This window comes from Sturnira hondurensis, unplaced genomic scaffold (assembly GCF_014824575.4).
Source record: "Sturnira hondurensis isolate 20B ecotype Veracruz unplaced genomic scaffold, ASM1482457v3 Scaffold0010428, whole genome shotgun sequence".
Taxonomy (NCBI): Eukaryota; Metazoa; Chordata; class Mammalia; order Chiroptera; family Phyllostomidae; genus Sturnira; species Sturnira hondurensis.
In genome coordinates, this window is record NW_028083059.1 from 8,172,983 (window position 1) to 8,187,215 (window position 14,233).

The 14,233-nt window shown below is 45.7% G+C and overlaps 2 protein-coding genes across 5 annotated transcripts in view; one reads left to right on the forward strand and one right to left on the reverse strand.

The window, feature by feature from the left end:
- Positions 1 to 7,643, forward strand: part of RIOX2 (ribosomal oxygenase 2) — a 31,538-nt gene extending 23,895 nt beyond the window's left edge. For 2 of the 3 annotated variants that reach the window (XM_037058985.1, XM_037058983.1), the window contains exons 6-11: positions 585 to 687; positions 1,433 to 1,604; positions 4,087 to 4,175; positions 5,936 to 6,022; positions 6,528 to 6,685; positions 6,752 to 7,643. In XM_037058985.1, coding sequence (XP_036914880.1) covers positions 585 to 687; positions 1,433 to 1,604; positions 4,087 to 4,175; positions 5,936 to 6,022; positions 6,528 to 6,685; position 6,752 — 610 coding nt within the window. In that variant the 3' untranslated portion in view covers positions 6,753 to 7,643. Of the gene's footprint in view, positions 1 to 584; positions 688 to 1,432; positions 1,605 to 4,086; positions 4,176 to 5,935; positions 6,023 to 6,527 lie in introns of all 3 variants that reach the window. The other variant, XM_037058984.1, reaches the window with a different exon arrangement.
- A 927-nt stretch (positions 7,644 to 8,570) lies between these two features.
- Positions 8,571 to 14,233, reverse strand: part of CRYBG3 (crystallin beta-gamma domain containing 3) — a 112,751-nt gene continuing 107,088 nt past the window's right edge. For both annotated transcript variants that reach the window (XM_037058982.1, XM_037058980.1), the window contains 3 exons: positions 11,369 to 11,527; positions 9,768 to 9,927; positions 8,571 to 8,732 (listed from right to left, as the gene is read on the reverse strand). In XM_037058982.1, coding sequence (XP_036914877.1) covers positions 8,644 to 8,732; positions 9,768 to 9,927; positions 11,369 to 11,527 — 408 coding nt within the window. In that variant the 3' untranslated portion in view covers positions 8,571 to 8,643. The remainder of the gene's footprint in view (positions 8,733 to 9,767; positions 9,928 to 11,368; positions 11,528 to 14,233) is intronic.

The window sequence follows — 14,233 nt, forward strand, 5'->3', positions numbered from 1 at the left end:
TCAATTCTTTTGAAACTGATGTCCACGGGTATCTTGCAGAGGAAGAGAGCTGCTCGTTTTAAAGGGACAAAGGAGATTGTAATGGGTAACTGCAGACAATTACACAGTCCAGGGGTCTTGCTGTTACCCTAAACGTGTAACTTCTGGAGTTGTTGCACATAAAATTTATTTTTTGGTCCTATAATGATGGAGTGCTAAAATTTCTTACAAAGCTCTCCTCGCAAACACTTGTTACAGTTAAAAACACTTAAACAATTGGTTTAAAAGCCTTGAACTTTCTACTTTATGACAGTGCATATTTAATTCCCTGGTATCTTTAGGAGAAATCATGCATAAAGCCTGGCTTCCCACCTTTAACTTTCCACGGAGGTGGGAGGGCATGGGGAGGGAGAGGAGCAGTGTGACTAAAGCCCGGTGTCCCTGGGCTGAGGGACGCCCGACTCAGTGAGCTCGAATGCCTGGGCAGGGGAACTGGGATGCAGTGGAAGCTTCCATAGTGTTGGATTTACCAGTAATCAGTGTGTTCTGTATGTTTTGTGTGTGTGCATTTTTGTTGTTGTTGTTGTTGCTGGTTCGTGTTACAGTTCATGGGGAGATTTCCTTTTGGACACCATTTCTGGGCTTGTGTTTGATGCCACGAAGGAAGACCTGGCGTTCCGGGCTGGCATCCCCCGGCAGCTGCTCCTGGTAAGAGGTCAAGGCCAGTGTAGAAGGAGTGGGGTTCGCAGCCTGGCCCGCCAAAGCTGTAGCAGACACGCTAAGGACCGCAGGGTCCTTCCTCTCGCATGAGCCATCTTCTCTTGTGCGGACCCTGCAGAGCCGGAGGGTTTGCATAGTGAATTGGGTGCTGCAGGTGACCCCACAAGGGGCTGTGCACGGGGCTGTGCACGGGGCTGTGCACGCGGCCGTCTGCCTGCGCTTCACAGTGGCGTACTAGGCACTGTCAAAAATGTTGGCTGAGCAAACGGTGCATAGATATGTGGCTGCAAGGACTGTCCCATGAGGTTACTAGCTGGAGGCCCGCCGGAGAGCCTGGCCTTGTTGGCCTCCCAGCTTCTGGTTTTACATCGGAAATAGCGGCACTGTTTGGCTGGATTTGAGAAAATGAGTGAATTGGTGCTGAGTTGGGCAACGGTTGCTTTCATTGTCTGAAGCAGTTGCCTTTGTTTAGGGACTTGCTTTCCAAAATGCAGGAGCTGGGGATTGTACGTTTCCAGGGATCTCTTTCCGGACAAAATCCTGAAAATTGATTTTTTACCCCAAATAACAGGCAGCTTAAGATGAACAGGGGTTACAAGGAAATAATGTGACATTGTTCTTAGGGGCTCTGGTCTTTGTCCCTGACCCAACCCAGGGGCTGCTTGAGACTGGGACCCCGGCAGTGAGTTCTGCTGGAGTCTGAGCCAGGACTCACTCCCCGCTGTGTCTTCAGCAGGTGGAAACCACACCTGCTGCCATAAGAAGACTAAGTGGCTTTCTGAGGACACTTGCAGACCGTCTGGAAGGCACCAACAAGCTGCTTTCATCAGACATGAAGAAGGATTTTGTTATGAACAGACTCCCACCTTACTATGTGGGAGACGGAGCAGAACTTGCAACTCCAGGTGCAGCTTGCTGTTTTCTTCTTGGTGGTTTGGGGCCTGTGGGGGATATTTGGGCTTTCCTAGGTGGGCCCTCTGTGAGCAGATGGAAGGTCGAAGCATGTAGAGTTAACGTGAGCTCGATCTGCGTCACGGTTGGACAGCGTGTGTTGTACACTCACGTCAGCATCCTGCACCTCACAAGTCATTTGCAAAGATGTCACATCCCAGCGTGATGGGGAATGAGAGCTCTGTAATCTGGGTGAGAAATAGGTGTATTTATAGGTCTTCGGGTGTTCATCTTCTTCAGGATGTTTTAAGAACTTGAACATGTAGATAATCTTGTTGGAATTAACTCCGGGATAGGTGAAATGTTGCCGTCAACAGGTGGAATATGAGAATGCTCAAGGTTATCACCGACCTTTCCCAGGTCCCAGGTGACTATTCTGTGACAGGTATAGGCTGCAAATGATATAACGCTCCTGACGGATGATGATTTCGCTGTCCTCTAGCAAAGGCCAGCAGCACCCACTCTTGTAGCTGGACAGAGTCAGGTTTATTGACTGTTGCAATGTAGAAGACCACACATCCCACTGGGCACCGTGGGGCATCGCAGTGAAACGGTGTTGGAAAGGACCTTCAGGATCTGGGCTTGACGCGGGTGACTTTCGGGGGCTCTGAAGCAGGGCTTTGCTCTGGGCTGGGTGCTGTCAGGAAGTAGGGGATTCTGTGACTGGGTCTCTTGTCCATCTGGCCGAGTAGCAGGAGGAACGAAAGGAGGCTGAGGTTATAACCAGTAAAGCAGCAGGCAGGAGACCAGGCAGGAGTGGGGCTGAGCCGTCACGTTTGCAGTTCAGAGGGTCTTTTGCCTGAGTTCCGACGTAACTGAGGAGTGGGCTTGTCCTGTGTGTTAACGCCGGTCTCCGTGGAGCCCTCTCGTGTTCTGCAGAACATGCAGGGACAGCTGTGAGTCCAGGCCTGNGCATCGCAGTGAAACGGTGTTGGAAAGGACCTTCAGGATCTGGGCTTGACGCAGGTGACTTTCGGGGGCTCTGAAGCAGGGCTTTGCTCTGGGCTGGGTGCTGTCAGGAAGTAGGGGATTCTGTGACTGGGTCTCTTGTCCATCTGGCCGAGTAGCAGGAGGAACGAAAGGAGGCTGAGGTTATAACCAGTGAAGCAGCAGGCAGGAGACGAGGCAGGAGACCAGGCAGGAGTGGGGCTGAGCCGTCACATTTGCAGTTCAGAGGGTCTTTTGCCTGAGTTCGGACATGACTGAGGAGTGGGCTTGTCCTGTGTGTTAACGCGGTCTCCGTGGAGCCCTCTCGTGTTCTGCAGAACATGCAGGGACAGCTTTGAGTCCAGGCCTGGCTTCAGGCTGCCTTTCTCTTTCCCAGTCTGGTTGAATTGAGGGCATCGCTTTTACTAACTTTTGTAAAAGTCTTATTTATCACCAGTTGAGAACCACTAGAATAAACAACCTATAAGGTCTTTTCTAACATTGATTCTATTTACATTTTTATTATGTCTTCGGGGGAAGGTTAAGATTTGTTTTTGATTGCACCTATTCAAAACAGCGAATGTTTTATTAGCACATATTTTAATCTTTATACAGAACAGTTTTTTCTGATTATCATTTAACGGTCCAGAATATTTTTCTAAAGTTTTCCATCTTAGCTGTTATAGTCAATAAAGCTCCGATCCCTTACAACCCTTTTCCCAACCAGATGACCCTTTAAGGCTAGTCTGTCTGTAGTGGCTGCTGTTTCATGTAGTTAAATTCAATTCAGAAAAGTCTTTTTTCCCTATGAATGTTACTAGGTGGCTTTTATCTGACACTCTGCTTGACCTACACAGACTGAATCATTTGCCTTGGTCGCACAGCTAGTAACTGGTGGGTGGTCCCTTTTGAACTCAGGTAGTCCCTCGCTAGTCCACGTGCAGAATAAGAAGCAATAGGGGATCCACACTGGGACCGGGGACAGGAGTGTTCTGTGCAGCAGGGTGGGGGCTGTCTCTTGTGATAGCTGTTGGGCTTCTGTGGTATTAAGTCTCTCTCTTTTTTAAATCCTCACCTGAGCAGAGTTCTTCATTGCTTTTAGAAAGAGGGAATGGCAGGGGGCAGGAGAGGTAGATACACACAATGACATCCGTATGGATTGGTTGCCCTCCCGTATGCACCCCCACCAGGGATCGAACCTGGTCTGTGGGATGGTGCTCCACGCAGCCACACCAGCCAGGGCCGTGTATGTCTGTTTAATGTACTTACCAACTCCTGTCCTTATCTTACTGTCTCTCTTCACTATGCGGATGGGCTGCACAAGAGGTAAACTGTAGCGTTACTGTAAATGTCAGGGCAAGCAAATACCTGAGCTGGAGAGCACATGCCACATTTGGGGTCACCGCAGATCGTCACTGAGTGTGTTCCTGAAATAGTTCCACCTGCAAACAAGTTGGATCCTGCTGGTTTCCTCTTCTGTAAACCGGCTTTTATCTCGGGATTTTCTAGGTGGACAGCCGCCCAGGCTGGACAGCATAGTGAAGCTGCAGTTTAAGGACCACACTGTCCTCACAGTGAAGCCAGATCAGGATGGATCTGTGAGTATCAGAGGGGAAGAGGTTTCCTCCCTTCTCAGGGCACGTCCATCTCAGGGCACCCGACTAACGGATGGCCCCTGACCTTCTCTCCTGGGGATCCATCTGTCCTCACAGCTCAGCGCCATTCCTTCAGAGCAGACAGTGCCCAACCCTCACCGTTCCCGATTTTCTTGCCCGTTGGGCGTTTGAGGGCTTGCCCTCACCTCCCACAGAACCTTTTTCATTCCCCTCCTACAGTGATTAACGTTTGGTCTGTGCCTCCCAACTAGTTTCAGGCCACATTGCTCCACAGCTGCAGACCGTGTTCATGCGTCTCCCAGGCTCAGTCCCTCTCCCGTCCTCTACACTGTGCAGATCTGTCTTTATGTATGGTTTTGTTGATGTTTCTTCTTAAAAAAAAATCTCTATCCTGTGGAAAGATATTCTGCTTTCCATATCCTGGCTCAGTAGTTCCCCAAACTGGCTGATTGTAGAATCAGCTGGAAAACTTTCATTAAGGATTATGAATTCCTGGGCTTTATCTGGTCTGGGTTAGAGCCTCTGCCTTTGTTGTTAAGTCTCCTGTACAATCCTGACGACCTTTGGAACTACTCCATGCCCTGTGGCTTCACCCTGTTCCTCATCAGCTGTCTTGGGAGGGCACTCCCTGAATGACCGGGGGAGTGAGAGGGGCACCTAGCTGTCTCGGAAACCAGCCGCCAGGGCGGGACCTGCAGAGGACTGGTTTCTAATATATACAAAACCTCAAAAGTCCACATCTTCATTTAAAGAAAAATCCCAGTTGCTCCAGTAACCAGTCAGTTTGGGGATGCTCTCTATCAAGCCAGGGTGTGTGACTCTCTTCTGAGAGGCGGCAAGGGAAGACTGATGCTCTGGGGGAGAAACTGCGCTGTGTAGGGTGGAGGCGGGGGGGCAGTGGAGACCCGTTGGGAGGCTGCTGTGAGTGGAGATCACACAGCTGGCATTTCTCAAGAGGTGCTGTATTTTGCCATGTGTAACGTGCACTTTTTTTGCCCAGATTTTTGAGGGAAAATAAAGGATGTGCATCATATGTGGGTATAATGATTACATGCCATGGATCAAATAATGAGCATGATATTTGTGTCTGATGCACACAAAACATGTGGGTGCATGTTACACACAGCAAAACATGGTCACACTCACTGCATGGCATTCATAGGGTTTTAATTTGTAAACGATGTCAAAATTTTGATGCAAAAAAGTGCAGGTGTGGTTAAAAAAGAAACTTGCATGTTTTGTTAAGTTCTGTATAAATATTGTTGCTTTTTCATTGAATCAAGTTTCTGAAGATGCCGTAGCAGGCACACTCTTTGTATCCATGATTTGCTGCACACATAGGACTATCATGAAATAACATGCACATATCGTAACTTTTTGCCAAAAGATTCTTTACAGTATTCAATAAATTTCACTTACGCACTGAGGCTTTNTGGTTAAAAAAGAAACTTGCATGTTTTGTTAAGTTCTGTATAAATATTGTTGCTTTTTCATTGAATCAAGTTTCTGAAGATGCCGTAGCAGGCACACTCTTTGTATCCATGATTTGCTGCACACATAGGACTATCATGAAATAACATGCACATATCGTAACTTTTTGCCAAAAGATTCTTTACAGTATTCAATAAATTTCACTTAAGCACCGAGGCTTTTTTTCCTTGGTAGTGACCTATGTTATTGGAAAACCTTCCTAGTCATGAAGCCCTTGCCATTCTATTGATGACTTGCTTTTTTTTTTTAAGGATGAAGCTCAAGAAAACATGGTTTTCGTCTATCATTCCTTAAAGAATAGGAGAGAGACACACATGATGGGAAGTGAGGAAACAGAGGTTTGTTCCCACCTAAAGCAAATGTTCCTCCTCTGATTTGGTGGTGGATGGGAAGAATCTGTTACCTTCGGTTTGTGGGTGATGTGCTATTTATGACTGCAGTGTGGGCTTCACATTTCATGCAGCTGACAGAGCCCTCACGTGGGGATGATGGAGTCAGACAGTTCTGGGATGATGGAGTCAGACAGTTCTGAGATATACACACATGCAGACCAACTTTAAAAGGTACTAGCTGGGACATGTAGGCTTGTAGGAAAGGCGTAATGTAATGGGAAGCATTTATGTTAGCGTGCTTTTCATGAAGTCTGTTTTCATATGGGAATCGGCAAGTTCTATGTTATCTCATTATAGTTTATATAGATAATAACCTCACCTATCTGGAACAAGCTTTGTATTTGTGAAGGGCATCAAAAATAATGATGTACTGAGAATTTTGGAAGTTTATATGAAAACACCACTTTCAGAGACAAGTTGTATTTTATCTGATTCTCTTATCCTTTTTCAGTCTCATGGACTTCGCTTTCCTTTGTCTCACGTGGTTGCACTGAAGCAAATTTGGAACGATTCACCTGTTTCTGTCAAGGACCTGAAACTTCCTACAGATGAGCAGAAGGCAGGCCTGGCACTAGCCCTCTGGACGGAATGTTTAATCCAGGTAGTCTAGTGCCTTCCCAGAGTCAAGTGTCCTGCATTTTCCATCTGCACAGTAGCAGATGACCTGCAGCTCAGGTGCTAGGGAGCCCCCTTCGGTCTGGGTCAGCAGGCCGGGTTGGAGTGGTTACGTGCGACTCTGCCTGCGTGCATCTGATAAGCTGAGGCCCACCTGGAGCTGGTGGTCAGCTGGCCATATGCACTAGCAGAGGCATGTGGGAGAAAGAATGGCAGATTACTGGGTGTCTACAAAGTGACAAAACCATACTTTTGACAAGTTTATTTAATCCAGTGTGGTAGAAAAGGCACAACTACAATAAATGTATCATTTAAATTTAAAAATTGTTACCTATCTCTGTTCTTTGGAAGTAACTTCTTTAAAGAACCTCATTGGCTCCAAAAAAATTTAAACAACACGAAGGAAAAAATTTTAACTTGGACTTTCACAATGACAGCATACATACCTTTCTGTGCACACAAGCACCCCCTTTAAAATAAAGATACCCTTGTAATCTCCATTAAATAATACCGCCACACTAATGAGAGGCACTCCTCTCGAGGGGCACAAGGGAGTTTTAGGGGTGCTGCATGAAACATGACAGCCTGAGATCAAAGGAAAAAACAACTCAGCATTTACATGGAAAGACCAAGTCAAGTCTCTCTAAAAAATTACTCAAAATAGTGGGTCTTTGAGTTTAAATAGTTCACTCTTATTTTACATTCTAAAGTGCATATAGGTTGATATTTTAAAAAATACCATTGGAGAACTTACTCTTTCTATATAAAAGTTGAATAGAACTTTTTCTGCTTTCTGTCAAAAGTTGGGGAAGAAGGGAACAGTGGTCTCACTGTCAGTTTAAAGCCAACTCAGGAGGGAAAAACGCTTGCAAATTGTTTAAAGGTGGTAGTGATGAAATTGAGTTCAAGATGGTATCCTATCTGATTTTGCTTAAATAGACAGTATTTAAAATGGGAGTGAAAAACTGAGTTTTCTGTCATTTCATAGAAAAATAAGCACTTTTACATTACATAAAGTAAAATGGTATAGTCAAGTCTCAAACACTTGGCTTTAATTTGAACATTTGAAACTTTCGTTTACTTGACGCAAGGAAAAATTTGACTATCTTATACAAAGGTGACACAATCTTTATAAACACTTCTTGAGGGCAGAGCAGGCAAGATCCAGGCTGAGGTCTCAGCACCGGGCTAGGTAAACACTGGTGGAGTCCTGTGGCCCAGAAGGGCGTCTTTGCTACTTAGAGCGCAAGCAGGGTCACAGGTTCGTTGTGCTTCTTCAGTTTGAAGACTGAGCAAAGAATAGCCGCAGAAGACACTCCAGTATTTGAGCCTTTTTCCTAGTAAAGCTGAGGTCCCTCCCTGGGGTCGGTTACAAGTATGAAGACTTACAGTGCTTCAATGATAGAAGCCTCAACAGAAAACTTTTAAGGTTTAGCTAATATAGCAGCTTAACAGGAAGGCTTATTAAATATGTCTTCAAATATTGCTAAAAGTTATTCTTTTCACAAGAGTAAGACTTGGCCTGTAGGAATCTGTTTCCCTGCGCCTTGCGCTCATACGTGTGCTGCTAGGGTGGGCACGACTCCTGCAGGACGCCAGCCCCACCCGTGTCCTCAGCAGTGGCCCTCGGGGACAGGGACCGTATTTGGTAGCTAGGAGAGATGACACACTTCAGGAAGCCCGCTCACCCCAACTGGAGATCAAGGAGGAACAGAACCTCCTCAGAAATCACAGCTTACTCCTCATAGGACCACTGAAGAATCGGCAAGAGCATCCGGGGCTTTCCCGGGGTCAGTCATCTGGGAGCCTCAAAGGGTTCACTCATGGTGAGGCGGGAGCCAGGACAAGCGGCTTCCGTGACGAGGGTCGTGACGAGGGTCGTGACGAGGGTTGTGACGAGGGTCGTGGGGGCCTTCCTCCTCCTCTGCTTTCTAGGGATGCTGCCAGTTCTCTCACAGTATTTCAATGTCCCACTTCTGTGTTTCTTCTCCCTCCAGGGGCTGATTTACAATTACATGTGTCTTGTCATAATAATTTCCTCCTGAAGTAGAAATTGTAAAAGAAAAGATTATTTGTTCACACAGATGCTTAATAGTTACCACCAGCTTTGTTCAGCCTGCTGTTCGGGCAGATTAGCAGCATGTCATTTACAAAGCAGTCTGAAATGGGAAACTGAGCGTAAACAGGCTTAGCTCCTATTCATCTCAAATGGGACCTTACAACTCAAACGGAAGAACGAAGAAAGGGGTAAACTAGACGACGGCACCAGGGTGCATGGCTCAGCAGGGAGGGCTCCGGGAGTCCGGCTGCCTGTCACGTTCTGTGCTGTTGTGCTGCTGCTGCGCCAACAGTGGCTGTGACCGCCCCAGTTAAGGCAACGGCCCGGAATAATCCTGGCCCCGACCTTGCTGGGTTAAAAACCAAGGCTAAATACCTACCATAAGTTTTTTAAAAAATTTATTCTTTTTTTTAAAGATTGTATTTCTTTATCTTTAGAGGGGAAGAGGAGAGAGGGAAACATCAATGTATGGTTGCCTCTCATGCGCCCCCTGCTGGGAACTGGCCTGCAACCCAGGCATGTGCCCTGACTGGGAATTGAATCACGATCGATCGTGTGGTTCGCAGGCCCACGCTCAATCCACTGAGCTACACCAGCTAGGGCTTAAACATTTATTCTTTTTTTTAAAAGATTTTATTTACCTACCATAAGTTTTAACTGAGGGCTTTTATGGACCATAGCAATTTATAGCAAAAAGAGGTGTTTTGTTCTAAGAAACACGGTATTTCATGGTTTGATGTACAAATTTAAAATTGCTCACAAAGATCACGGGATGAACAAATAATTTTACGATGATACTAATGATCAAAAGCCTTTTTAGATTGTCTTTAGCCTTTTCCTGCTTGATCCACATAGCTCATTGTTTTGTTAAAACAGCATATCTTAAACTTTTTTTGCACATAACTTAAAGTGACCTAATGTTTCTCTTACACACAAAGATTTTTACCCAGGAGGAGGAGGAGGTTTGGAACTTAAAATGGCACCCAGACACAACCCTGGGTCTCATCGCGGGCCCACCTGTGACATCCAGGACAAGCTGGTCGCTGAGATAGGAGCCGATGGTTCCGTTTCTGTTCAGTCTCCACTTCTGCCTGAACTGCCCGTGTTCAGTCCACAGGGCCACTTTAGCTCCGGGCGTGTCCCGGCCGCCAATCACATCCAGACATGTATCGGTGGCCTAAAAGGGTTAAGAAATACATTGGTAGTACTGTGTTTGCTAAAATCAGTTGAATTGGGCCCATTTCCTTTCCTTTCAGATGAGAAAGTTTAGAAAGTTACAGAGGTAGAAGTTAGCAGCTGGGCTGCAGAGGCTCCGGAAACAGGTTACAGAAGCAAAAGAAAGTCCCTTGTTGCTCAGGAAAGAGAAAGGAAGAGCCTCCAGGGAGGGAGAGGAGGGGGGAGGGGCAGGCTTGGGGAGGGAGAGGAGGGGAGAGGGGCGGGCTTGGGGAGGAAGAACTCCCCACAGGCGCTTTTCTTTCCTGGGAAGGAACCACAGACATTAAGTGACCGTGTCTTTAAAAGGAATACTAGCAGCATAATCTTAGCTTTTAAAAAGTCATCTTTAACAGGAACTTAAACAACAAAACAAGCAAGCAAAATATAACCAGACACTTAAATAGAGAACAGGCTGACAGAAACCAGAGGGGAGAAGGGAAGGAATTTCAAGGGAAAAGGGGAAGGCTTTATAGGCACAAGTATAAAGGACACATGGACAAAAACTAAGGGGGGTGGAAATGGGAGGGAGGTGGGGAGCACTGGGGAGATGGGCTGGGATGGAAGTAAAATACAGAAAAATGTACTTGAACAATAATTAAAATCAATAAATTAAAAAGTCATCTTTGTGGCTGAGGGGAGCAAATGGCACAGAAATAAACTTGAAATAGAGGTGCCTGTTTTTAAAAGGACGCCTACTTCTGACAACAGATGTTCAATAAACGTATGCTGAATTGGAATGAAATGTTAAGTCCCTGTTAGCTTAAGTGTATTAGGTTGAGCTTAGTTTTCTTTAATGCTTTTCATTTTTGTTGAAGCATGAGAAAAAAGTGGGTAAGCCACTGGTAAAACAATAAAACACTAGTAATGTTTTAAAATTCTAATTCTACTCCCCATAGCATCAAACATAATGGAGGGGTCACAGAAAAACAGAAACCTAAATTTTATTTTCTAGGCTTTCTTCAGTTCACCTCCTGTCTTTGTAACTACTTTGCTGGACATTTTGAAAATGAGCAAGTTTCACCATGTTTGGAATCACAAAGGTGGCAGATTTCACCTGGGCCATGAAAGGGACATGTCACCTAAAGAGCACACTGTCCAGTGTGGCTCCCCCGTGGCTTTTATCATCGGACTGAAAAAATCATTTACGCAGATCCATAGTATGTGATCATCTTAGTTTTTACTTTAAAAGAGAAACTGAATTTTCTAGATCAAAAAACTTCTAAGTCCAGTTCACTTACACCCTTTAGCAATATAAATAGCAGAATTTCTACCATCATGAAACTGTATGTAGGAAGTTACATTATTTTGTCATGCCATTTGATTTGGCGAGATTCTGGTTTCCAAAAGAAAGAGCCTCAAACCAAAGAGCAGGGCGTGGTGTCCCCCGAGGAGGGGCCGGTCACCTTGGATCTGAAGAGTCCGCGGCAGTAGTGCCAGATCTGGGAGTCCTTCCCGCTGTAGGGAGAGACGCACACGGACGTCGCCCTTGTGTCCGCGGCATTCCCGGTGACCGTCAGATACTCGTTCTGGGCCCGGTTCCTTATCCTGATGTACACTGCAGGCTGTGATGGGGAGAAACACAGGCACTGAGAGAGAACCTGCTGAATCTGGAAATCAGTCCTTCCAAAGAGGAAAAGCTCGGAGGGGGAGGAGCAGTGGTGGAATTTATTTATATCAGTTTCACTTGGCCCCTTCAGCAAATATTTACAAATCAATATTTTCTATTGCCAAAATCCTTAGACCACGGAGCACAAAGCTCAAATCAAACAATCTCTTAACTTTTTAGAGAACGACACGTCCTTTGGGAGATTAAAGGGAATACCTTTCATTCTCTAGAATTCCAGGTGGTGAAGAACCAGGGATTCGACAAGGTTAATTCCGTAACTGCTGTGTCCTGGCTGCTTGGGGAGGCAGGGGCGTAGGAATCTTGGCCAGGGGCCGCCTCCAAGGGTCTGATAGTGACTCGACACAACAACCAGACACACCGTCCGGAGCCAGGACCAAGTGCACACGACCGCTGTGGGAGGTCTCCACAGACCCAGGGAGCCGAGGCCCCCGGGAGCTGGGGTAGCCTCCGGGTTTACACGCATACTTTGCTGACCTCTACACTGCCTCAGAGAAAGAGACCTTGCACACTTACTCACTGCTTATTCAAAATAGGGTGGCAAAGGACTTCCTCCCTAGGACCTGGAAAGTTTTAAAATAGAAATTAAATACAGGACTTGTCTGTGAGGCTAATAGCTCATATGAGAAGCTTGGTATGTGTCAGTGGACTAAATGCTTTCTGGGCTCCTGGATTATCTGCCAGAACTGATAACCAGAACAACCCTTTAAGAAAGAACAGTTATGGCCCGAGTTGTATAAATACAGGTAACACAGATGTGGAGAAGGTCTGTACGCACCCAAACCCTCCCTCACACAACCAGGATGCCCTAGTAAAACCTGCTCCGAAAATCGCTCACTGCTCTTAGGCACGGGGCGCACGGGACCAGTTCCCAACGTGCCAGCCGGTGGGACTAGGGAGGACAGCACGTGACTGAAGCGCCACACAAATGTTCGTTCCATCCCGTGGCTTGGCCTCCGGTCTTCATGCAGTAAGCTTCGGGACACTCCACCCCCACCTTGGGTCAGTGTTGGAATCTCAGAATCTCGCTAAACAATACTAAATGGTCTGTTAAATAAGGAAGGACCTTCATTCTGAGAGGTGTAAGTTGTAGGTCAGTGTAGCAAGGTATCACGGTAAGACCAACAAAGACTATTCTACTTAGGAGTTTATGACAGAACAAGAGGACACTTGAATTTCGGTAAATTGCTATCATATTTAGCCTTCCTAAGGAAATAAACACTCTGAACACTTAAGGAAATGAACAAACTGTTACCTGGTCATTTAAAGCAAAATGTTTTGATTGTTTCAAACCACAACTTCCACATTCATCACCCAATAGTAATGTATTTAAATTTCTATGATCCAGCCTGGTCTCTGACTGCAATGATTAATTCTTGAGGCTTCAGTATATTTTTAAAAAAAACATTCATTCATTCCTTCACTCATTCCTCACCTGAGAACATTGTTTTCACTGCTTCCGGAGAGAGGAAGGGAGAAAGAGAAACACCAAGGTGAGACAGAAGCACTGACTGGCTGGCTGCCTTCCAGACGGACTGAGGACCTTATTCATCCACACCAGGGACACAGCCTGCTACTTCGGCAGGTGCCCTGACCAGGAATCGAACCTGCGGCCTTTCAGTTTACGGGATGATGCTCCAACCGAGCCACACCGGCCGGGGCAGGCTTTAGTGTATCTTTATTGCACTTTTTTACCTTGCACGTGTGAGACAACAGGCACGACCTTCACAGAGGACAGAGTTTTAGGAACTTATGTTAGGAACACACATCAATTTTAACCGTTAACTCCAGCAAGGCACTAATTAACCCTTATTACACACTTGTAGTCTGACTCTCCTGTGATTGTACTTCAAAACACTGATAGGCATGATAATTGCCTTAGTGACTTCCCAATTCCCAACCTCAAAGAGAATCACGTTTTAATTATTTCCAAATTTCTAGACAAGAATATGAACTAAAGCCTTACTAAAAAAGACAATATGACCTACAATGGCGTTTTAAAAACTCAGAATTCCTTTGCTGGCTTTTAAAGCTGTGGCCTAAATGAACAACAGTTAAATAGTTAAAATACTATTTCAAAATTAAAATTTTAACCAGAATAGGAATCAGGTAATTCCTAAAGCACATTGCAAGAAGAATAAACACATACAATGCTAATTGTCAACAAATGTCTATGTAAAATTAGAGGCTATTGTTCTAGCTATCTTTTTAAAAAATCCTCACCAGGGACATTTTTTCATTGCTTTTAGAAAGTTGTGGGGGAGAGGGAGACAGACAGACAGACAGACATACTATGAGAGAGAAACATCAACTAGTTGCCTCTCCTAGGTTCCCTGACTTGGAATTGGGACAGGGAATTGAACCCACGACCTTTTGGTGTACAGGATGATGCTTCAACCAACTGAGCCACACCAACCATGGCTACTCTAGCTATTTTTTAATCTCAGGACCCTGAACAATGGCCAGGGACATCCTTCTCTAGAAAGGAACCACCTTTCAAAAGTGAGGAAAATATTCTCAAGTTTTCTACAACATGAGATTAGAGATCATTGTGCGGTTGGTAAAAGCTACAGGGAACTCCCTCTTCTGGCTTGCTTTTTTTCCCATGGCTTTTCAATGGGATCACCCATCATGCCATGTGCCG